Source organism: Vigna umbellata, chromosome 3 (assembly GCF_029865625.1).
Source record: "Vigna umbellata cultivar VRB3 chromosome 3, Vumbellata_1.0, whole genome shotgun sequence".
Classification (NCBI taxonomy): Eukaryota; Viridiplantae; Streptophyta; class Magnoliopsida; order Fabales; family Fabaceae; genus Vigna; species Vigna umbellata.
The window spans coordinates 55,977,010-56,002,219 of NC_142167.1; the positions used below are offsets into that span (position 1 = coordinate 55,977,010).

A 25,210-nucleotide genomic window follows, 5' to 3' on the forward strand; every position below is an offset into this window, starting at 1 on the left:
CTTCCTCTTGACAGTAGCCCTTTGCAACTAGCCTTGCTTTGTTCTTTGTGATGTTTCCATCCTCATCAAGCTTGTTCCTGAATACCCATTTGGTTCCTATGACTTGATAATCATCTTGCTTTGGAATAAGTTCCCAGACTTCATTCCTTTCAAATTGGTTTAGCTCTTCTTGCATAGCAACACACCACTTATCATCTTGAAGAGCTTCCTTTATATTCTTGGGTTCTATCTGAGACACAAAAGCTACAGTTAGACAAAAATTATTAAGATTATGTCTAGTAGTTACTCCTTTTGAAATGTCTCCAATGATGTTGTCCAAGGAAAGTCCTCTTGGTTGTTGATAGCTTTTAGAATCAACAGCTTGAGGTGTTTCTTGAAGTTCTGGAGGATAGTTCTCATTTAGATACATCTCTTCAAGAGCTTCCTTTAAATAATCCTCATCACCTGCAATAGGTTTGTTTGACTCAAGAGGGTTTTCCTCAAGGTCCACAATCTCATCAAAGACAACATGCATTGATTCTTCAATTGTCAAAGTTCTTCTATTAAATACTCTATATGCTTTACTGGTCAAAGAATATCCTAGGAAAATTGCTTCATCAGATTTTGCATCAAATTTGCCTAGATTATCTTTTCCATTATTCAAGACAAAGCATTTGCACCCAAATATTTTCAAGTGAGATACATTTGGTTTTCTACCATTCAACAGTTCATATGGAGTTAATTTCAGAATTGGCCTAATAAGCATCCTGTTTAACACATAACAAGCAGTACTAACTGCATCAGCCCAAAAATATTTTGGCACATTAGATTCATTCATAAGGGTTCTAGCTAATTCTTCTAATGATCTATTTTTCCTTTCAACAACACCATTTTGTTGGGGAGTTCTAGGTGCAGAAAAGTTATGTGCTATGCCATATTCTTCACAAAATTTATCAAATGACTCATTTTCAAATTCTCCACCATGATCACTTCTCAAAGTTTTGATTTTCAAATCTTTTTCATTTTGAATACGTTTAGCAAAAATTTTAAATGCTTTGAAAGCTTCACTCTTCAGAGTTAAAAAGAAAGTCCAAGTGAATCTTGTGTAATCATCAACAATTACAAGAGCATAGTAATTTCCACCAAAACTTTTAATTCTAGATGGACCAAGTAAGTCCATATGCAAAAGTTCTAAAGGTTTTGATGTTGAAATCATGCTTTTGGATGAAAATGAAGATTTGGTTTGTTTACCTTTTTGACATGCAGTGCATAATTTGTCTTTCTCAAATTTCAGTTTAGGCAAACCAATCACAAGATCTTTTGAAATCAATTTATTTAAATGTTGCATATGAATATGTGCAGCTCTTTTATGCCATAGCCAAGGATTTTCTTCTTTAGCAACTAAGCATGTTATACTATGATTAGATGCACTTTCAATATCAATCAAATAAATATTGTTATGCCTAACACCTTACAAAGCAATATCAGCAGAATCTTTAAAGTAAACAGTGCATTTATCACTTTCAAAAGTTACCTTGAGACCTTTGTCGCATAATTGACTTATGCTTAAGAGGTTATGCTTGAGGCCTTCAACATATAGCACATCTCTTATTGTTAATGTATTTCCTCCTCCAATGTCTTCGGTACCCTTGATTCTACCTTTGTTGTTATCCCCATAAGTCACAAATCCTTGCTTCTTCTTCTCAAAAGAAATGAATCTTTTCTTGTCACCGGTCATGTGTCTTGACATCCACTGTCAAGATACCACAGTGACTTCTTTGACTTAGTAGATTCCTACAAAACAAATTAGCAAGAGTTTTAGGTCCCCAATCTAATTATGGGTCCTTGAGGTTAGTTCATGCAAGTATAAATCATTTTACAACTTTAACCCATGCATATTTACCATTTGGAACACCAAAATGTTTAATGTTGCATTTGTTTGATGTGTGTCCATGCTTCATACAGTAAAAACAACAAGCATTGCTTACTTTGTTTTTAATAAAAGTTCCTTTTTCAACCCAAACTCTACGAGTTCTTCTTACTTTGGACTTATTTATTTGATGCATATATTTCTATTTTCAACATTGTTTTTCTTAAGGTTTATCTTAGCATGTGAATTATTCTTGGTTTCCTTTGCAAGTAAGTTTTCAAGTATATCAATATCAAACATATGATTCTTACAAGACAAGCATTCAACAGGTTCAACAGTAGCATTTGCATCAGATAATTTTGTTTCTAAAGAACTAACTTTATTTTTTAAGACAACTTCATCATCAAGCAACTTTTCATAATTCAATTTTAATTCATTGTGCTCTTTCTTAAGTTTTTTATGTGCAGCATCAAGTTTTTCAGATTCAATCAACAATTCACAGAAGGCCTTTTGCATGTCTAATTCACTAGATTCAAAGCTGGAATCACTTACTTGGCTTCCAGTATCTTCTGAGTCAGCCATTAGACAAATATTGGCTTCTTCATCTGAATCACTTGAGCTTGTTGAGCTAGATGCATTGTCTTCCCAAGCTATGTATGCTTTCTTTTTCCTTTGAAATTTTCTTTCCTTCTTGTCTTCACTTTTCTTGCTTTTTGGACACTCAGATTTTACGTGCCCTCTTTCTCCACAACCGAAGCACTTTACGTTTGATGGAGATTCTGGACTTTCTTTCCTATCTTTGTGAAACTTGTCCTTTCCCTTTGCTTTCATGAACTTTGCAAATTTTTTTATCATCAAGCTCATGTTTTCTTCATCATCAGAATCATCTTCTTTGATCCTCTTAGAGCTTTTTCCTTTAGATATTTCAGACTTGAAAGCTAGAGTTTTTCTTTTGCCTTGATCCTCTTCAGCAGTCAATCTTCTCAGCTCAAGTTCATGCTCACGGAGCTTTCCAAACAAGATTGGCATTGACATTTGAGTAAGATTTTGAGATTCCGAGATGGCAGTCACCTTTGGTTGCCAAGACCTGTCCAGAGATTTCAGAATTTTTACATTAAGTTCATCAGTATCAAAAGTCTTACCCAACCCTGTTAAATGATTCACAATATGAGTGAATCATTTTTGAACGTCAGAGATAGTTTCTCCAGGTTGCATTCTGAACATCTCATATTCCTGAATGAGAGTGTTCTTCCTAGCGCGCTTCACGTCCTCTGTTCCTTCATGAGTGACTCTGAGGACTTCCCACATTTCCTGTGCTGTCTTACATACTGAAATTCTATAAAATTCATCAAGTACAACAGCAGATGAAATTATATTGCGAGCTTTAATATCAAACTGAGCTCGTCTATTTTCTTCAGCAGTCCAATTAAAATAAGGTTTTTCAGTCTCTACACCATCAACAGTATTCATAGGAATATAAGGGCCATTTTGTACAGCTTCCCAGATACCTCTATCAACAGACCCCATAAAAATCTCCATTCTCACTTTCCAAAAAGCATAGTTATCACCAGTAAACAATGGAGGTCTGTTAATGGAAGCACCCTCAGCATATACATGGTTTTGATTGTGACTAGCCATTTTCGCAAATGTTGAAAAACTATCAAAGCAAGCTCTGATACCAATTGTTGGTATCGGAGGGGGTATTTTTCGAAGAGTATAGCACAGCGGAATTAAAACTCAGAGAGCGGAAAGCGTGTTCGATCACAATTAAAAATAATTTTGTCCTTTTAGTAAAAATAATTTTCTTTCAGAAAATTAATCAAACAGTTGATATACGTAAAATAATATGAGTGTAGGGAATAAGAAGATCAACACATAATTTTTATCCTGGTTCGAATCAAAAGATTCTACGTCCAGTCGTTAATCACTATAAATAGTGATTAACCTTTTTCACTAAAAATGGTTTAACAGATTACAAGATAATGAACTGGAATAAAATGAAAAGAACCACTCTACCAACTTGAAGAGAACCGCTCCAGCAATCGACCAACGATTCACAAGCTTCTCCTTTCACAAGACCAGGCAGAGCACCTTGCTAACTTGAAGAGAGTCTGCTCCGACTATCGACACACACGATACGCGAGCCTCTCCTTTCACAAGACCAAGCAAGGGAACAATGAACAAAAAGCTCTCTAAGAACGTTCCTCTGACACACAGTGTTCTAAGCTTTCTCAGTTCAAAAACATTCCCTTCTGATTTCTCCAAATCAAATTATATAGCCAAGTACACTGAGTGCCAAAGGTCAGCTCTCAACTGCCATGAATAATCGATTATTGTAAGTGATAATCGATTATTCAAGTCCGTTACAGGTTTTCAAAAATGTGATAATCGATTATATGAAGTGATAATCGATTATTCAAGTATGACTTGTGATAATCGATTATTGCTTAACCATAATCGATTATTCTAGTAAAAATTATAAAGTTTAACATTTTCCTACTACATTCAAAATCTACAAGTTGTTTTTTTAAATATTTTCCTACTACATCCAAAATCTATAAGTTGCAGCATCATCAAAATACATCTTCAGGTTTTACCAATACTCCTTATTGGTAACAGGAGGGAGGAATATTTTGAAATAATAGAGATAGCAAGAGTACTGAAGAAGATAGAGAAAAGTAAGCTCTCAGGTTGGAGGAACTCTGCCAAAAGAGATTATCAAGGACTCTCTTCTCTGCTCAAACTTTTCTCGAATGAAGTTTGATGACCACCAAATGTAATATTTTTTTCATTTGATACAAATGCATGTTGATTAACTATTTTAGGTATGATTTCCGTTTGTTTTGACTGATTATTTTCGTGTTCTTGTTCTTTATAGGTGCATTTTGCTTTCTCTCTCATTGGTGACAAGATTTTATTCCGACGAACCCACCTTTTGAAGATTAGTTTTCGTTTTCATTTTGAAGAACTTGTTTGTTCAACTTGTTTGTTGTTATTGTCTGTTGTTTGTTGTTGTTGATACTACATTACACATTATACATATAAGGTTTAGAGTCGAACTGAGAGTATATTGAAAACAACTCCAAATGACCTAAAAATTTGTCATAGTTTTTGTCTTTTTACATTTGTTGTTTTTCTCCTTTTCAAAAATGACCTAAAAATTTGTCATAGTTTTTGTCCTTTTTACATTTGTTGTTTTTCTGCTTTTCAAGTCTCGTAGAGTTGTAAAAAAGATCACAAATGATCAAAATTAATTAAAAAAAACAAAAAAATGATTAACGTCGCACATTAGCAAAATTTGATGTTAATTGACGTTCGACATAAAGCAATATCCGATTGGGGATGTCCAATTGTTTAATGTCCAACATCAATTAATGTAAATTAACGTCGAATCTTTTAAATTCGACTTCAATTTAATGTCTTCCAATATGATGTCGATCTCAAATTTGACGTGAAAGGTGAAAAGACACCGACGTTATACTATTCTTTTGTACTAGGGCCCATAAAATACTATGAGAGAACCATACTTTAGAGTTTTAGACTAGCTACATTTTTTCTCTTTTAAATATGTGATAAATTTTCTAACTTATAAAATGGATTCAATTAGGGAAATTAATGAATTGATATTTTGGGACTAATTTCCTTTTTCTCTTTTTCAACCATCATGTACGATAAATAGGTTGTTGCTTTCTTAGGAATACTTTTATTTTTCCTTCTGTGTTATTTGTGAACTGATTTTCTATTTCAGAGCGGACTAAGACTGTCATTATATTTAGATATTTTGAACTAGTTTCATTATGGGTGTGATTAATTTCTTCAAACCTAGGTTTTAAAGTTTTACCTCATTATAACCCATTCATCCAGTCACACATCTTAAAGTTCTAATTCCACACAACTCATGCTTTGAAATAATATACACATCATGTGAACTAAGTGTAGTTTTCATTCATCTTCATAGTTTTCTACCTTGCAAAGTAAGTTAGAAAAATGAGAAAACAATAACATCCATGTCCACATTGATCAATACATTTGATGGATTTCCTTTATATGTTTGTGATATTAGTTTATACAATTAATGATTTTCGTGTATATAGAAACTTAATAAGTTATAGTTTGAAATGTCATGAAGAATGTTTTATGTACGAAGGAAACACATCATAATTAATAGGAGTTAAATACAAAATCATAGTCTTACATTCATTATTTGACACTCTTTATTTTCTTTCTACTCTTTTTTTGTCATAAAAATACAAAATTTCAATCTTTTATCATCATTTTACTCTTTTGAATCTACTCTTTTGATACGTGTTAAATGAATATAAAGGTTTGTCATCCTATCATTACATTACATCTTCCATTCACCTTATTGTGCATTTCATACCATATCTCCACAACATGGAAAAAATATAAAACATCTTAAACTGTTTTTCTTATATCTTTCACTTTATTTTGGTATTCTCAGTCATTGGTTAGTTTCAATTTACAAATAATCTTTAGTTCTCAATTATAAATTTTGATATTATAAAAACATTAAATTGTTTGAAATAATTTTATATTATAACTTAAATTATTTATTTTAAATCTATACCAGTAAAATTATTCATTTATAATAACTACTATTTTATAGATTCAATATTTCATTAATAAATATTGATAAAATATTATAAAGTATCGGACATGGATAGCGTCAAACATGGACAACATAGACGCATGATCCAAATTAATCAAGTATATAAAACATAAGAAAGTAATGTATCTAATGTTTGCCAAAGAACGATGGAACTCTTGTATGCTAAAATAACAACAACTAATTTCCATATCTATATGAATTCTGTTTTTTTTATATATTTATATTTAGTATTATTAAATGTAGTATTGAGAATTTATCTTTTTCTTGTATTTAGAACGTAAATGAGGGAAAAAACCAACCAGCCGACCAATTGTCAACATAAATGTTGCCAAATAGTTTTTTGAACTTTGCAAGTTAGTAATTGTGTTTCTGAATTATTTATTCCTTTTGTTTTAATTTACTTTTTGTGCAATTTGAATGTTTCATTCTTTTTCCTTTTTTCGTAGAGTGTTTAATTTGCTAATAGTAAAATAGATTTGAATAGTAGAATCCTCAAGTTCTTTGGACCAATTTCGTCTTCTTCGTTTCAAGTGTCTAAGATCCATGCTTAATTTTTTTTTCAAACCCATAGAATGGATTCAAATATGACAATAATGGTTTAAGGACTTCCTGGGCTAGTCTCATTTTCATCTTTTGAAAATGTCTAGCATGCTTATCTTTTCTAACACTTCAAATGGATTTATATACAACAATTAGTCGTTTAAGGTCTTTTATTTGGATTAGTTCAATGTTTTCTCTTTTCGGTGTGTTTCAAATTTATAAGCTATTGATAAGGAAATCAATAACTTGAGATTTTTGGACCAATCTTATTTTTTATCATATAATTAATTTTTAAACAACAAAAAAAAAAAAGAGTAAGAACAATCAACATCTTGTTTTTTCTCAAGACAAGTTTTATTTTTCCTTTGCGTTATTGGTGCACTAATTTTCTAACTCGGTGGGCCTAATGGTAAGATTTTTCTGAATTAGTTTCAATTTTCCTCATTATGTGATTATTCGTGTGGTTAATTTTCCTATCCTTAGATTGGAAATGAGAAGATAATAATGATCTAACACCATACAAATTCAATCATCTTCCTCGTTCCGGAGAAAACCAAATTAAAAAAAAAAAATTAGGCATATCATAGAGTTTTGGAAACACGCAACTCTGGTCCTTACAATTATGAATATAAATGAATCATAGTTTGTTTCTCTCAATATACTACTCTTGTTTACTCTTCCCTCAGTTCAGATTATTTGATATCAGAAAAACTACAATGACTGCTTATTTTCTGAAAACAGTTTACGTTCTTCTTCTTCTTTCTTTGCTTGCCTCAGGAATTATTGCCACATTGAAAAACTCAAGCGAAAGTGGTGAAGCAAAGTGCATAGAGAGGGAGAGAGAAGCACTCCTCAGCTTCAAAGAAGGCCTCATAGATGACTTTGGCATGCTCTCCACTTGGACCAACCATCTCAATAACACAGACTGCTGCAAATGGAAACGCATTCAATGCAACAATCAAACTGGTCATGTGCAATCTTCATGGAAACTACCACTATAGACCGTATTTGAGAGGTACAATCAATGTCATTTCATTGATTCACTTGCCATTTATTCAACACATGGATCTCAGCCATAATTGTTTTGAACTGAGTTGCATTCCAGAGTTCATGGTCTCTTTCACCAACTTAAGACATCTTGATGTCTCCCATTCTTATTTTGCGGGTACAATTCCTTCTACACTTGGAAATCTCTTACAACTACGTTATTTAGATCTTGGGGAAAATGTTCTTTGGGGAGAAATTCCAATTCAGATTGGGAATCTGAAACACTTACAGTATCTCGATCTTGGACTATTTTATCTTTCAGGAAAAATCCCAACTCAAATTGGCAATCTCAGAAAGTTACAATATCTCAGGCTTGGATGTAACACTCCTCTATATACAACCAAAACGTCAAAATATATTTCAAATTCCCTTTCTGGAGAAATCCCTTTTCGAGCAGGGAATCTTCCATTGTTGCATACTCTCCGACTAGTTGGCAATTTTGATATAAAACCTAAGGATGCAAAATGGTTGTCTACTCTCCATTCTTTAACCATTCTTGAGTTGAGTTCATTGCATAATGTTAGTTTCTCTCACCAGTGGCTATTGCAAAGTATTAATAAGCTCATTCCAAACTTGGGCGAGTTGAGGCTGAATAATTATGATCTTTTGGATGATGATATTCAATCTTTGTTTCATTCCCATTCTTCAAACAATTCAATTTCCCTTACCATCCTAGATCTCTCTTGTAATTCGTTGACATCATCAACATTTCAATTCTTGTTTAACTTTAGCCTTCATCTTAAAGAACTTTATCTTTCTCACAATAATATAGCTTTGCCACCTTCTTTATGCCCAAAATTTCCTTCTCTTAAGATCCTCGACCTCTCTAATAATAATCTAACATCATCAATGTTTCTAGGGAATTTTAATATAAGCTCTAAACTGCAAGAGCTTTATCTACGAAACTGCAGTCTTATAGACAGAAGTTTCCTTGTTTCATCTACTTCCACAATGAATGTTTTGTCCTCGCTTCAAATCCTTGATCTCAGTCATAACTTGTTAAAATCATCTCCTATGTTGTACTTGTTGGGTATCAGTCATACAGCACAAGCACACACAACTAAAATAGAGAAGAGAAAAATACCGATGATAGACAAAATGGAAATTTTATACTACTGAAAGAAAATTACAGCACCTCTCTCTTTCACTAAAGAACTTCTCAAAATTATGAGAATTCAAGAAAGGAGAGAAGAAATGAGAGAATGGGATGTGTTACAAAGGGAGCAAGGGGTTTCTTTTATAACCACCAAGCCATACCCCTTTACAAGTTCCCACCAATGTGGGACTTCATTTCTTACAATCTCCCACTTGAAGATTTTGATGAAACTAATCAAATCTTCACACCATCTTTGCCTTCGTGTTACTTGTTCTTCTGATAAACTTCAGTAGAATCGAATTTACTTAAATCTGTCAATAGCCTTTGACACCTAATTCTGATTCTCCGAAACGCAATGCAAAACCTGATCAATATTTCACTGCTCTCCACCAAAAACTGCTACGAACCTACTAACCACTCCCAGTGCTTGTGCAATGTCTGGGTCTTGTACATATCATAAGAATTACAAGGCTGTCCACCACTGATGCATACGGTACTCGAGACTTCTCCATCCTTTCCGCTTCATTGCTAGGACTCATACTTGAGGATGATTGATAGGAGATGGGGTAAAACTGGCTTGCACTCTTGCATGTTGAAGCGCCGCAAGACTTTCAGTAAGTTTTACTTCTGAGAAAGCCAAATCTTCCTATCTTTTTCTGTCTCGGTGAATTTGCATCCCTAAAATCTTGTTTGTCGGTTCCAAGTCCTTCATATCAAACTCCCTAGCCATTGTTCAACCTACAAACCAAGTTTTCTTGTTCTTCAAAGCCTTCTGGTTGGAGCATCATTTTATTCCTGCTTAACAATAACCTTGTGAACGGTGAAACTCACAGGCAATACCCCTTCACATTGTTAGCATATCCAAGCACTTAATTCTTTCCCCAGTTTCAAGCTTGTGCTTTAGTTTCCTTGAACTGGTAACAACACATTTGACTTCCTCTTGATGTAATACACTCAAACTCCTGGAATAAACTTTGCTTCTCCTAGGAATAACTCCGGTGATTCCCTTACATCAGAATGAACCAAGTCTTCTTGTGTTTTCTTTTCTGGTAGTCAAACTAGTAAACCTCGATCTATGTTTAAGCCCGGGTACAGATTACGTTCTGCCTTGCAAACTTCACTTTGACATTTGTCCAAGTACGATGTCACGTCAACACCGCTTCTTCTTGACTTGTCGATGTAACCATTGCATTAGTCTTTTGCAACGTATCTCCCATAAGTATATGCCATGATCTTCTAAGCTTTTATGACTTACCAGACCTCCCTTCTTTCTCACAGAATATCTTCATCCTCTAAGGTATTTGCCATACAACCTTGTGAGGTTGATGCCTCAGAGTTCTTTGTTCCACTCTTCCCGTGCCAACATTCTTTCTTGACATGCCCCCTCTTACCACAATTGTAGCATTTGAGATGCTTCTTACTTTGAGATATATCATGGGACTGACTCCCACTAGACCCATATTTCGTTGATTTTCCTCTCATCATCACCAAAGCTTGTGTTTGCTTTGAACTTTCCAGCATGTCTTCTTTGTTCCTTCACCTGAATTCTTCTTCAAGAATTGCTCCGGCAACATCCTCAAAGTGTAGACTACCTTCAATATTATTATTCGTAATATTCATGATGAGTTGATCATACGAGTCGGGTAAACTCTGCAGTAGAAGCTCCGCGCATTCATTTTCAACTATGTTGAAATCAACAACTGATAGTTGGGCAAACAAAGTGTTCAGATGGTTGATGTGGTCCGTCACCGTTGTGGACTCACTCATCTGGAGAGTGTAGAGTTTCCTCTTCACGAATATTCTTGTGTGGAGAGACTTCACCTCATATAATTTTATGAGGGCATCCCAAATCTCCCTTGCTATTTCTTTTTCCGCCACACTAACACTGAATCTGCCATTGATAGGTGCAAATTCGCGATGGCGTTATTGTCAATTTCTTTCCGTTGAACCTCTCTAACTCGTATTTTGTTGTCATGGTTTTTAAGAACCGGCTTATGCACTTCTCACTATGAATAATATTGTGTTGGGTATCAGTCATACAGCACAAGCACACACAACTAAAATAGAAAAGAGAAAAAAATATCAATGATAGACAAAATGAAAATTTTATACTACTGAAAGAAATTTACAATACCTCTCTCTTTCACTAAAGAACTTCTCAAAATTATGAGAATTCAAGAAAGGAGAGAAGAAATGAGAGAATGGGATGTATAACAAAGGGGGCAAGGGGTTTCTTTTATAGTCATCAAGCCATACCCCTTTACAAGTTCCCACCAATGTGGGACTTCATTTCTTACAGTACTGGCTTTCTAACTTCACCACCAATCTACTTATCATTGATATTAGTAGTAACTTATTAGAAAGTCCCATTCCGGGTGAATTTGGGAAAGCGATGAACTCTATTGAATATCTTTCTCTCTCTAATAACAACCTACAAGGCAAGGTTCCGTCTTTGTTTGGGAGCATGTGCATATTACATAGATTAGACCTCTCAAATAACGAGTTGAATGGCAAACTTCCGAGCTTCATTCAAAATTCTTCATGGTGTGGCAGACACATATTACGGGAATTGAACTTATCTTATAACCAAATTACTGGCAAGATACCCAAGAGCATCAGAGTGCTATCTGAGTTGGAGATTTTATCGTTGGAGGGGAATTCTGTAGAGGGTGATTTCACTGAAGCTCATCTTTCTAATTTTTCCAAATTATATTACTTAGACTTGTCAGGTAACTCGTTGTCTCTAAAGTTTGGCTCTAGTTGGGTTCCTCCTTTTCAATTAAATTACTTGCATCTTGCATCTTGCAAGCTAGGTCCGAGTTTTCCGTATGGGCTAAATGATTTAGTACCAGAATGGTTTTGGAACAAGTTGCAAATTCTGTACAATTTGAATATGTCTCACAATAATCTCATTGGTTCAATCCCTAATATGCATTTGAAGCTTCCTTACAGGACATCTATAATTTTAAATTCAAATAAATTTGAGGGAGAAGTTCCATTATTTTTACTAGAAGCTTCCGAGCTCTTACTCTCTGAAAATAAATTTTCAAATTTCTTATGTGGAAACATCACAGCATCAAACTTGGCCACTTTGGATTTATCATACAATCAAATAAAGGGGCAACTTCCAGATTGTTGGAAATCGGTAAAGCAATTATTGTTTCTTGATATAAGTAGCAATGAATTGTCAGGGAAACTTCCTATGTCCATGGGAACCCTTGTTAAATTGGAAGCTTTGGTTTTACGAAACAATAGTCTAATGGGTGAATTGCCTTCCTCTTTGAAAAATTGCAATAATTTAATTATGCTGGATGTGAGTGAGAATATGTTGTCGGGTCCAATACAATCCTGGGTTGGAGAAAGCATGCAGCAATCGATAATCTTGATCATGCGAGGGAATCGCTTCTCTGGAAATCTTCCACTACATTTATGTTATTTGAAGCGTATTCAATTGTTGGATCTTTCCAAGAATAATTTATCAGAAGGAATTCCAACTTGCTTAAGCAATTTTACTGCATTGTCTCAAAACACCATAAACAAAATTGAAACTGAAAATCGTGTTTATTGGTACAATAGTACTTACTCTGAAATTTATAATTTTTTCAGTGAGAGTTATTATTCGTTTCATATAACATGGATGTGGAAAGGTATGGAACACGGCTTCACACATCCGGAATTAACTCTTCAGAGCATTGATCTCTCGTGTAACAATTTAATTGGTGAAATACCGGAAGAGATTACATACATGCTCGGGTTAGTTTCTTTGAATTTATCAAGAAATAATTTGAGTGGAGAAATTCCTTGGGATATTGGATATTTAAGTTCACTTGAATCCCTTGACTTGTCAAGAAATAAATTTTATGGGAGAATTCCTTCTTCTCTTTCCCAAATGGATTTTCTCCAAAAATTAGACTTGTCACACAATTCTCTTTCTGGAAGAATCCCAGTGGGAAGACACATGGATACATTTGATGTCTCTTGTTTTGAAGGAAATGTTGACCTTTGTGGTGAACAACTTAACAAGAGTTGTGCAGGGGATCAGACATTAGTAAAGCCTAAAAAAGCAGCAGTCAATGGAGAATATTATATTTTCTATGAAGCATTCTACAGGAGCTTGGGGATAGGATTCTTCACAGGCTTTTGGGGCTTATTAGGTCCATTACTACTTTGGCAACCATGGAGAATGGCTTATCTGACGTTATTGAACAGACTGATAGACTATCTACTTGTAATGATTGAACTGAACTTAGCAAAGTGCCGAAGGTATATCAAAGACTAACAGAAGGCGTGGTTCAGAAACTAGCAGGTACATAATTCTAATAACTTCTTTCTTAATAGGTTTTATAATGAAATGGAGAATGCCTTTCTAAAAAGAAATGTACAAGGCTTGTCATGAATGTAAGTGTTAAAATTTGATTCTTCCTTACAATATAGCACTAAACGTACTTTAATTAATTGTATGTCTCTCTTAGCTACATACTGATTTTCAACAATTTTATTAAACATTGATTATCCTACGCTCGTATTCATGGCTTTATTGGTACTTCTTTTTTCCAAAATAATTGTTTTTTATTGGTGCAAAGGAATTATTGATAGTGTGCTTTGTTATGAGAAGTTTTCATTTTTTTCAAATGAATTATGCTTAGGCCCTTTTAAAAATGCTTACATGTTATACACCTTTTTGAGTACTCTATTGAGTTTAAATAATTTAGTTTTCATTTAGTTTACAACTAAAATTTGATCTCCGAATTGTTTTTCCATCATTACTGATATTGTTTGTCATCACATGAATCTTAGCACAAGTTTACAGCAATTATCTTCATTTAGTTTATCATTAATATTTGGTTTCCAATTTTTTTCCTTCATTACTAATTTTTGTCATATAAATTTTAGCACCAAATTTGCAGTTTATAATTATTTGCTTGAAGACTCCATTATGAGATGAAAGCATTACAGATTGTTGTCAGTGTGAGATTTGGAGGCTGAAGTTTCATGAAGCAATGATTTGACAGTGTGTGGTTGTATAATCTATAATATAAACTTAATTTTAAGCCAAGAATTCGAGATATCCTAATTTGTATATGTAAGAATATGGGATATCTCAAAAATTTGTAATTCAGAATCCATTGAATCTCCTCTTTAATTACTCTTTCATACATTCATATCCCAATGGCAGGGACATTACATCTAACTTCTTATCTATCACAGTATATAAATATTGTTGATGTTATTTTAATACAATTATATAGTAATAGAATAACACTTATGATAATATGTTAAAAAAAAATTATATAACAAATGTCAAAAAAATGTTTTACATAATTAAATAAACAACAAATAAAAATATTAAAAAAATACAACATAAATAAAATTGCACAAACATAAAACAAATGTGTAATTAAGGGTATGATAAGATAAAAGATATTTTAGACATCTAAGAAAATTTTTAAGATATCAAATTAATAGAACTGTTAGAAAGATAATGAAAAATTATTTTAACAAAATAAAAAGAGTTCTTTAAATGAAACAACTTACACTACAAAAATATATAATTTTTCCAGGCGTTAATTTTAGCGTTTTCGGCGGTTTTAACCCCTGGAAAATTCGTTTCCCGCGGTTTCATTAAGCTCTGGTAAAAGCAGTGCCGCTAAACATTAGCAACGGTTTTCTACAAAACTAGAAAGCCAACACCAGAGACAAAATATTTTGAGTTATAACACAAAGATCGAAAACTAGAAAGCCAAAACCAGAGACGAAATGTTTTGAGTTATAACACAAAGATCGAACATCAATAGATCGAACAAAGAACGAGAGAGCCAAAACCAGATCAAACACATTCTTAACTCGACCTCAACCTATGACCGGTCAATGCGGGAGCGCGCCAAAGCACCTCGACCTCGCTCAACCCACAAATGTCTCGACGCCTCGACCCCTCCACCTCGACGCTCAACCAGATGAACACGAAGTCAAACAGGAGAAGATGAACACGAAGCCAAGGAGAAGATTGTAGTGTGGAAAAGGATTTGAGAGAAAATTTGATGAGAACGGGAGAAGCTTAGGGTTTAGATTTCAGGGAATTAGAGATGAGATGAATAAACGACCGAAGGCGAGGAGAGAATAATATGGGTTGGGTAAGTATTCTAAAAATAAAAAAGTTTAAAAAAATAATAAAAAATAGTAACATGCGGTTTTTAGAGATAAACCCGCAACAATTATTGGGTTTTCCAAAACCGTCTCCAAAAAACCCCTCCTAAAATCAATCATTTTTGTAGTGTTAAAAATAAAAGAATAAAGAAGATAAATATTTTATATTACCTAGTAAATAAAGGGTTTATGCTATTAGATACATAAATTGAGAGTTAAAAATTAAAAAAATAAACAATAAAAAAAGTAGTAAAAATATTTAAATATAAGACATAACAAATATTTAATTTACATATATCATTTAAATATAACTAGATAAAGTTGTTCTGATCATAGAGAAAGTATCTCCAAGATGTAATTGATTTCACACCAAATCAAAACAATATAAAAGAACAAAAAAGTGTGTAACTAAAATTAAAAGAAAAATTATAAAATTAAAGACTAAGAATAATAAATTGGATACTCCTTAATTAATTGAGGAAGATGGAATATAAAGCTTCCACACTAAGAGAAAAGATGAAAAAAAGATAACTAATTGTAAATAAGAAACTTACTTATATGAAATTATGATAGACTATCTATCTCTTGTCCTCTCAAACGTGTGACCTGATTGTTAAGAAATGTATACAACTATAACCTAAAAACTAGAGAGAATATTGAGAGTTTATAATTTTACTAAGATGAAGTGTTGTAAGTAATTAAATGTTTTAAGCCTAATTATAATTATTTTCAGAAATAAATTTTATTCTCTGTTTAATTTAAATGTTGTTTTGTATAAAATAAGTCATTAATCTTCAATTCATGTTATTGTAGATTTCATACATATCTCTACATCATGCAAAAAATTTAAAATATCATAACCAATCAAATGAAAAGAAGGCACCAACGCTTTTATGGGAAAAAGTGAGATGAGCATGTATCTTCTCCCAAACTTGAAATGAGTCGAAACCAATGATGCGAGCTGAGAAGGACGCGGATAAGGAGGAATAGTATGGAATCTAAGGGTTAACCAGAAAACGTTGTTGGCAATGGGCTTTGATCATATGTTCTACTTATTGTTGCCAGACAAAGAAATTAGTATCAGTGAGTTTTTTCGAAATGGAATAGGAAAAGAGAACAGGCGTGGAGGTGTCCATGGAAAACCAAAATTGAAAAAATAATACTGCTAACAACCAAAACAGAAAACAAAGCAGACAAATAAAATCATCAGATTCTAACATATTTCTATGCGTCCTAACACTCATAAATTTTGTAAACCTTACAAACAATTATGGTGAAGAACCTCTACACGTAATTATGAAAAAAAATATATATTTCAATTTTCATGTAAAAAATTGTGTCTAACTCAATTTTATAATGAATGGTTTGACTTTTGTAGTGTAGAGATAAAATGAGCGATGATGATTCGTTTCTTAACCATAATTTGTTTTTCAACTTTATCTTTTGTGTACTCCCTCATTTCAAATGGTAAGTATAAAATGATTCAGTTGAAATCTTTTACTCAAATTGTTATAAATATACTATAACGTGATTGTTAATATTTTTTTTACAACTTAGTAAAATTTAAATTTAATTTAATTTTACAAAATTTTGTTTGTAACTTTTGAATTTAAGACCTAATTCCATTTCTACAAATATATTTTACCACAAATAAATCTCCTAATAAAAGAAATTAATCGTAAAATAAAAGTTAAAAATTACAAGCATATTTGAAGTCAAAAGATACATCATTATCAAACGAAGAAACGTGTTTCATTTGAAGAACAACCTTTGCAGCACATTATGAAAAAACATTTAAACCACAATTGACAAAGTTCTATAAAGAGTCCCTTGCTTCAAATTTGAGAGAGGAACACAAGAAAAATGTCAACAACTGGCCACCTGCAAAAGTTAAATAAAATTGATTCATATAAATTAATAATAAAATACATGAGAGTAATTTATCATGTTTCTTTTAATAAATGATAAATTTGTTATTGTTACAAAAATTTAAACTTTATTATTAAGGGTTAAATATATTTTTAGTTTCTAAATTTTAATGCAAAATTGAAATATATTTTTATTTGAAACTTTAATACATTTTTATTCTCAAATTTTAAAAAGGTATGAATATGGTCATTTTGATTCAATTACTTAAATTTTTTTCACATGTCAAAACATGTTTTCTAACTGACATTAAAATAAGAATGTCATACCATATGAACAATTTAAATGCGAGCATGAAAAACATTTAGTACTTAAAAAAGTTAATCTATTAAAAAGACTATATTTATTCATTTTAAAGTTTGAAACCAAAATATATTAAAGTTTCGTTTTATTCAATTTCAAATCAAATTTTAAGAACTAAAAACATATTGTATCTTTATTCTTCTTAATTACCATTCTTACAAATCCTATTTTGCATAATGTTCATTGCTATAAATGTTTACTGCTATCATCATGGTCAATGATTTAGTCGAGTAGTGTGCATTCAAGTTTGAAATATACATTTATTTATGAATGGAGGATGAATTGGTCAGTAAAAATCAACGTTGCAAGAAGATATGAAAATAACGATTTCCAAGAAGGAAGTTTTCTTAAAAGAAAAGAGAAAATAATATATATTACGAATCTTCATTGGAAAACTTTTTCCAACTCCTTAAATTTCTTACAAAATCCTCCTGATTTTTCTTTCATCAATTTATGTTAGTAATTTGGTTTTTTACTTATAAATCAAACAACTGAATTAAACATGTTGCATGATTTCATCTGCATAACTTTCTTAAGTGAATTATAAAACAAGATTAAACTTGTTAACAGCAAAGCATCCACTCTTTCTTTCCTCCCAGATTACATTATAATTATGGCAATAACACTGAGATAGACTAACGCATGTTCACTAAAACATACCTGCTACCCAAGCTTTGAGCCATTGGCAGAAATTTTGCATATTCATCATAGCTGTATCTCAGTTGTCAATCTGTTCAAGAACCTTAGGTAACCAATTCTCCAAGGTTTCCAAATTAGAATTGGCCCTATTAAGCCCCAAAATCCTACGAAGAATCCTAGGCCCATGCTCATGTATAATGCTTCATAGAAATCAGAATCATCTCCGTCCTTTTCTGTTGCTGCTTTTGATTTTGCGGTTGAATAGTCTCCAGGACAACTTTTGTTGAGTTGTTCACCACAAAGATCACTATTTCCTTCAAAACTAGAGGCTTCAAAGGTCTGGAAATGTCTTTCCAATGGAATTCTTCCAGAAAGATAGTTGTATGACAAGTCTAATTTTCCTAAGAAATCAAGTTGAGAAAGAGAAGAAGGAATTCTCCCATGCAAATGATTTCTTGACAAGTCAAGAGATTCAAGTGAACTTAAATTTCCAATCTCAGAAGGAATTTCTCCACTCAGATTGTTTCTTGATAAATTTAAAGAAACAATCCCAAACAAATACACAACTTCTTTTGGTATTTCACCTGTGAAATTATTGCTTGAGAGATCCATAATCTTAAGAATCAATTGGGGATCTCCGAACACTTGTTCCACACCTTTCCACACCAACGTTATGTCAAGCTTGTAGTCAAAAGACATAGAGGGACCGTAGATTTCCCTATAAGTAATATTGTACCCATATATAAGGTCTCGAGTTTCAGTTCTGTTGATGCTCTTTTCAGACATGGCTGTAAAATTCTTTAAGCAGGTTGGAATTGCTTTTGATAATTTATTCCTGGAGAGATTCAACAATTGAATATCCCTTAAATAACAAAGTTGAATAGGAAAATTTAATGAGAAGTGATTCCCTTGCATGTTCAAGATTCTCAATTGCTGCATACTTTCTCCAATCCATGAGGGTATTCGACCAGACAATTTATTTTCACTCACATCCAGCATAATTAAATTAGTGCAATTCTTCAAACTGGAATGCAGTCCACCTGTTAAATTATTCTTTCGTAAAACCAACGCTTCTAATTTAGCAAGTTTCCCCATGGAGATGGGAATATTCCCAGACAACTTATTCTCGCTCAAATCAAGAAATAGTAATTGGTGTAAAGATTGCCAACAATCAGGAATTTGTGCCGTTATGTGATTGTTTGATAAATCTAAAGTTGCCAAATTCGGAGCAATGACTTGGTTACACAAAAAAGAATACAAATCAGAAATTTTATTTTGAGAGAGTAACAGCCCTGAAGCTTGTAGCAAAAATGGTGGAAGTGCTCCCTCAAATTGATTTGAATTCAGAATTATAGATGGTCCATAAGGAAGCTTTAATGGTATATCAGGAATTGCACCATTGAGATTATTGTGAGACATGTTTAACCATTCCAAATTTTGCAAGTTCTTCCAAAACCATGCTGGTACAGAATCATTAAGCTCATTATCAGATATATCTAACCAGCTTAAGGAATTTTGTGTCTGGAGCCAACCAGGAAAACTCGGACCTAGCTTGCAAGATGCTAAATTCAATCTTGTTGCTTGAAAAGGAGGAACCCAACTAGAGGAAAATCTTAGAGACAATGTGTTGAATGATAAGAATAAGGTTTCTAATTTGGAAAAATTAGAAAGATGAGATTCAGTGACATCACCCTCTAAAGAATTTCGCCCCAAGGATAAATACTCCAACTCGGATAACAATCTAATGCTTTCAGGTATCTTTCCTGTAATTTGGTTATATGATAAATCCAAATTTTGAAATACGTGTCTATGGCACCATGAAGAATTTTGAAAGAAATGAGAAATTTCCCCATTCAACTTGTTATTTGAAAGGTGTAAGCTCTGCAGTCTGCACATGTTTCCAAAGAAAGATGGAATGTTTCCTTGTAGTCTGTTCCTGGAGGCATAGAATTGTTCAAGAGAGTTCATTACTTTTCCCAATCCATCTGGAATGGGACCTTCTAACAGGTTGTCATCAAGGTAAAGGATCTGAAGATTCGTGGTGCAATTCAGAATCCAGTAAAACACAGTAGATGATTTCAATAGATTTGAGGAGAGATCAAGTATGACAAGAGAAGATAGAGAAGATGAAGAATTAATTGTGGAAGCAGAGGAAATAGGAAAACTTTTATCTGTAAAACTGCAATTATACAAACGAAGCTCCCGTAGTTTGGAGCCAACATTAAAATTATCTCCAAATACTGATGCTGTTAGATTATTTATAGAGAGATCAAGGATATTAAGAGATGGAAAATTTGGATAAAGAAAAGATGACAAGGCAATGTCATTATCTGTGAGATAAAGCTCTTGTAGATGAAGGCTAAAATTGAATAACAGTTGAAATGTTGAGGAAGTTAGCACATTAGAAGACAAATCAAGGACAACAAGAGAAGTTGAAAAGTTGGAATGAGAACGAAACAAAGTTTTGATATTAGTATCTGAAAGAGAACAATCGACAAGCCTCAACTCTACTAAGTTTGGAATGAGCTCACTCATAGCTTGTAGCCACTGGCGCGAGGAGTTGAGATTATGCAATGAGCTCAAGTGAAGACTTGTTAAAGAATGGAGATTAGATAACCACTGTGAATCCTCGGCTTCTATATAAAAATCACCACCTAGCCCAAGAGTTTGTAAGAGAGGAAGATTCCCATTCCGAAAAGGGATAGCTCCAGAAAGAGTGTTACTTGCAAGATTAAGATATTGTAGCCGCTTGAGATTTCTAAGTTGAAATGGGATTTCTCCTGATAAATAATTCTCTCCAAGATTAAGATATTGTAGCCGCTTGAGATTCCTAAGTTGAAATGGGATTTCTCCTGATAAAGAATTCTCTCCAAGATCAAGATATTGCAGCCGGTTGAGATTTCTAAGTTGAAATGGGATTTCTCCTGATAAAGAATTCTCTCCAAGATCAAGATATTGCAGCCGGTTGAGATTCCCAAGTTGAAATGGGATTTCTCCTGATAGAGAATTTCCTCCAAGATGAAGATATTGTAACCGTCTAAGATTCCCAATCTGAAAAGGAACTGGTCCAAGAAGACTATTTCTTCCAAGGTCTAGATACTTTAGTAGTGAAAGATTTCCAAGTTGGAAAGGAATCCTCCCACTAAATACAGAAAATGAGAGGTTGAGATATCGTAAGTTGGTGAAAGAGCCAATGGCTTGTGGGATGTGAGTCCACAAAAAATCATTATTGCTGAGGTCTAGATGTTGAATGTATTGCAAGTGAATCAATGAAGTGAGATTGATTGCACCTTTCAAATATTTTGTATCCAGACAACGAAGATCAAGTAGAATGACATAACCAGTTTGATGGTTGCATTGAATGCCTTCCCAATTGCAGCAATCTGTATTATTTTGATGATCAGTCCATGTAGACAGTCTGCCATAGTGATTAATGAGGCTTTGTTTGAAGTTGAGGAGTGCTTGTCTCTCATTCTCTCTGCAGTTGCTTTCACCACTTTTACGTGATTCCTTGAATCCAACTGAAAATCCAAAGGAATACAATAAAAGCAGATGAAATAATGTTACAACGTAAGGACTCATCATAATTTTGCTGATAATCTAAACTAAGAGAAGAGTGACGAAATAAGAAAATTTTGATTCAAGTTTTCTCTTTCAGTTCTGAAATTTAGAAAGCTGGATCGCATTATATAGTGACAATAGAAAACGAGTAATTATAGTATATATGTCTATTTTTTTATAGCTTTTTTGACACTACTTCGTCTAAAACTATTAAATAAAAAAAGTAAATATAAGTAATAAGAAAACTACTTAAAAGTTATTAATCTCCCTACGAATCCATTTCAAGAGTTAGAAAATTACGCACAACACTTCGTGAAAAGATATAAAAAAAAAACATTTTAAAGGTTATTTTATAATTTCTAAAATATAGTTCTATTATTTTCATCCTTAATAACTTTATAGAGACTAAAAGAAAGGTGCAAAAAAGTAATTAAAATTACAGAGACCAGAAGTCAATTTTTATTTAAATTACAATAAAATATGATTATATTTCAAGGATAAAAAAGAAAAATGCTTAAACAAAATCTAAATTTAATTTATTGATTTTGCTATTCTTAACCTTTTTTTTACTACAACGAAAGAGCAAACATGAAATCTTCATAGTTCAATATGTTTTACATGGGTTTGAAAAATTAACACACCAATCATAAAAGAAAAAGTAAAAAACTAGTCTAAAAGAATTTATTATCATTTGATGTGATTGCACGTTTAATTTTCTAATCCGTTAAAAGAATTTAAAAATAATGGTGGATTGTGATCTATCCACACAGTTTGCATACACAATTATTCATGTTTTGTCTTCGCTTCACAAAATATGTTTTCTTTATGTATTCGCCACCTTTAATTACTTCCAATAAAAAGACAATCATGTAATGCGTGTCATTTTTTTTTATCATTAAAGGCAAGAAAACGTGCAGCAGAAAAAAAAAAGTAGTGAAAAAGTTATAGAGAAATTTAAAGCTGAGCGTACAACACATGAAAAAGGTTGGTATGAAAACTTTAAGAAGAAAACAAAAATGCTTTATGAATATCTAAACAACTTTTAATGTTAAAGACACTTCTTTTGGAAAGTAATTATTACACGACCTTATCATTCTTTCATAAAACAAAATATAGAATTTATTACCCATATTCCTGTAGATGAAAATAATCGCCAGTAGAAAATGAGTCATCCATTCATTAGATTTATATCAATTCTAATTATTTAAGTTAATTTCAGAGAAATTAAGTGAATTTTCTAATAGATATATAAGTTGTACACTAAATTTTGGAGTAGATGATGTGGAAATTCTCAATACTTTCTTTTCACCTATGTTCTGAAGTATGTAATGAGCAACATGAACTATGAACTCTGATAGATTTCAGTTCAAAATAAAGGACCGAATATTACTTATTTTAGTTCCAATGAATTTTTTTGTCATTTAAATATTGTTTAAAAGCTTACATCACTTAATTAGAAAATTATTTGAAAAATTAAAAATTTATTTGAAATTATAATAGATCCCGAACTAAATCTTTCAAATTGTTTAAACTATATGTACTAACTTATTTTAAAATATATATGTATGCTTAATTCATATGTTTTTGTTTTTATTGTAATAAATTCATTTATATTTAATTGGATTCATATGCATCCATTAAAAAAACCTTAATTACCTTTTGAGATGTACAAATGGATAAATTAATTATTTGTATTAAATTATGGATTGTTCATAGTTTAGTAAAATTATATTTTATAGTTTATTAATGTATATTGTTAGATATATTACTTTTATCTTATATTTTTAGTTAGTTTGTTATTATTTTTTATTTGTATTTTCAGCTTTGTCCATATTTCTTCTATTAAATAGAGAGGACCTTATATGTATATTAAACACAAAAGGAAGATTAATCCTATACATAGTTTTAACTATATTCAACATGGTATTCAGAGCCTAAGATTCTTTTGAGTAAAAAGTTCTTTTTGTCTCTCTTACTTCACCTGTCGTTGCTAGTAGCGGCGCCATCTGTTTTCGGTGGCACCATCGTCTAATGTCATTGTCTACCGTAGCTATTACCACCAAGTGAACACCATGTCATCAACGACGCCTCACCAGTGCAACGAGGGGAAACGACAATGGCTGTTTTTGACAATCCACTTCGGTTTTTGAATCGAGGCATATACTGGCGAGATAAAAAGGTAGGGGACTTTTGGCCTTGGTTCCAACCGAGGTAATATGTCTAAGGTTTCTACTTTGATTCCTCTACGCCCGAAGTAGTAAGGAAGGAGGGTGGAGGAGTTATTACGTATGGCAGTAATAATGTAAAAAGTCTAATAACTATAAATAAACTCATATGTGTTAATCACTACCAGATTTTGGCTTATTACCGGCGGATTATTATCGAAGGCCTATGGGCCTTCGGTAAATGTGTGTTCTCGACGGTCAAAATGAGCATTACAGACGGGCATAGTGAAATATAGTTACCGAAGGTCAAAAGAGCATTACCGAGGGGTTTATGGCCTTCGGTAAGACGATCGACCTCTTAAACTAAGGTTGTCCCCAATTTTGTTAAATAGAACTCTACCCTACCTTCTCGTCTTGTTTCCCATTCTTTCCCTCTCCGTTGTGTTTCGTTCCTTCTCATCCCATTGTGCTTCCCATTTCTCCCTCTCACTTTTGTTTGACGTTTCTCTCCCTCTCCCTCTCTCTATCCCTTGTGTCCGGTGGCATTGTGTTGCTAGGGTTCACTTCCCGGAAATCCCCTGGAGTGGTGTTCGAGTGTTTCTTCCACCACTGCGTTGGCGTTGCCCTTCAGGAGGGTGGTCTGTTAACATCATGGTGTGTGGACGTTGTTGTCAGGAGGGTGTTTGTCTTCGCCAAGGGAGGCTCTTGGGAGACCATTGCGTCGAGGTATGTTCTCTGTGTCTGTCTAAGCCTTATATTTATTTTTACAATTAGATTGGATGAAGCGATTCTCCTAGATGTGCAGAATAGTTTACTACTGTTAGGAATTTATTTTTGATTATGCTTATATGATGGAACCACTGTGAATAAATTGAAGTTGAAGAGGAACATTTTATATTTCATTGTGTGCGTTTTCTGCCTTAAATAAACATGGATAGGAGTAATAATTTCGTAATTGTATTATAAGATAAGCATAAGGGTAGTATTCTTCTACCTGATTCCTCTTTGGCAGATGTCGATTAGAACAAAGTTGGTCTTCCAATGTAACTTGTTTTTGTCTCAATTCTCCTCAATTATTCACGTTGTTGGCTGGGGTAGTAGGTCGTCTTTCCTTCTCTAAATATTTATTTGAAGACTTCAAACTAACCAATGTTGGTCATCCCTCTAGTCACGGTGTTGGCTTGGCTTTCATTATTCCTTATAATCAATATTTTTTTTATGACTGATCCATGATTATAGACGGACCCAATTCAAAGTGGGCTTATGAGCTAGAGAACTGTGGCCTCCTATTCTAGTTTTCACGTTAGATG

The 25,210-nt window shown here is 32.9% G+C and overlaps 2 protein-coding genes across 2 annotated transcripts; one reads left to right on the forward strand and one right to left on the reverse strand.

The window, feature by feature from the left end:
- Positions 1–8,071: 8,071 nt before the first annotated feature.
- On the forward strand, positions 8,072–14,332 carry LOC148203044 (receptor-like protein EIX2). Its single transcript, XM_088108181.1, has 3 exons — positions 8,072–9,085; position 10,745; positions 11,462–14,332. The coding sequence occupies exons 1-3, from the start codon at positions 8,082–8,084 to the stop codon at positions 13,439–13,441; spliced, it is 2,985 nt and encodes a 994-aa protein (XP_087964307.1). The 5' UTR covers positions 8,072–8,081; the 3' UTR covers positions 13,442–14,332.
- A 2,658-nt stretch (positions 14,333–16,990) lies between these two features.
- On the reverse strand, positions 16,991–21,818 carry LOC148203045 (receptor-like protein EIX2). The gene is made up of 2 exons (XM_088108180.1): positions 18,196–21,818; positions 16,991–17,187 (listed from the first exon to the last, which is right to left on the reverse strand). The coding sequence occupies exon 1, from the start codon at positions 21,757–21,759 to the stop codon at positions 18,241–18,243; it is 3,519 nt and encodes a 1,172-aa protein (XP_087964306.1). The 5' UTR covers positions 21,760–21,818; the 3' UTR covers positions 16,991–17,187; positions 18,196–18,240.
- Between the last annotated feature and the right edge of the window lie 3,392 nt (positions 21,819–25,210).

What these genes read in the sequence shown, in the direction of transcription:
- LOC148203044 (XM_088108181.1), top strand. Translation starts at nt 8,082, where the DNA reads ATGGATCTCAGCCATAATTGTTTTGAACTGAGTTGCATTCCAGAGTTC.
- LOC148203045 (XM_088108180.1), bottom strand. Translation starts at nt 21,759, where the DNA reads ATGATGAGTCCTTACGTTGTAACATTATTTCATCTGCTTTTATTGTAT.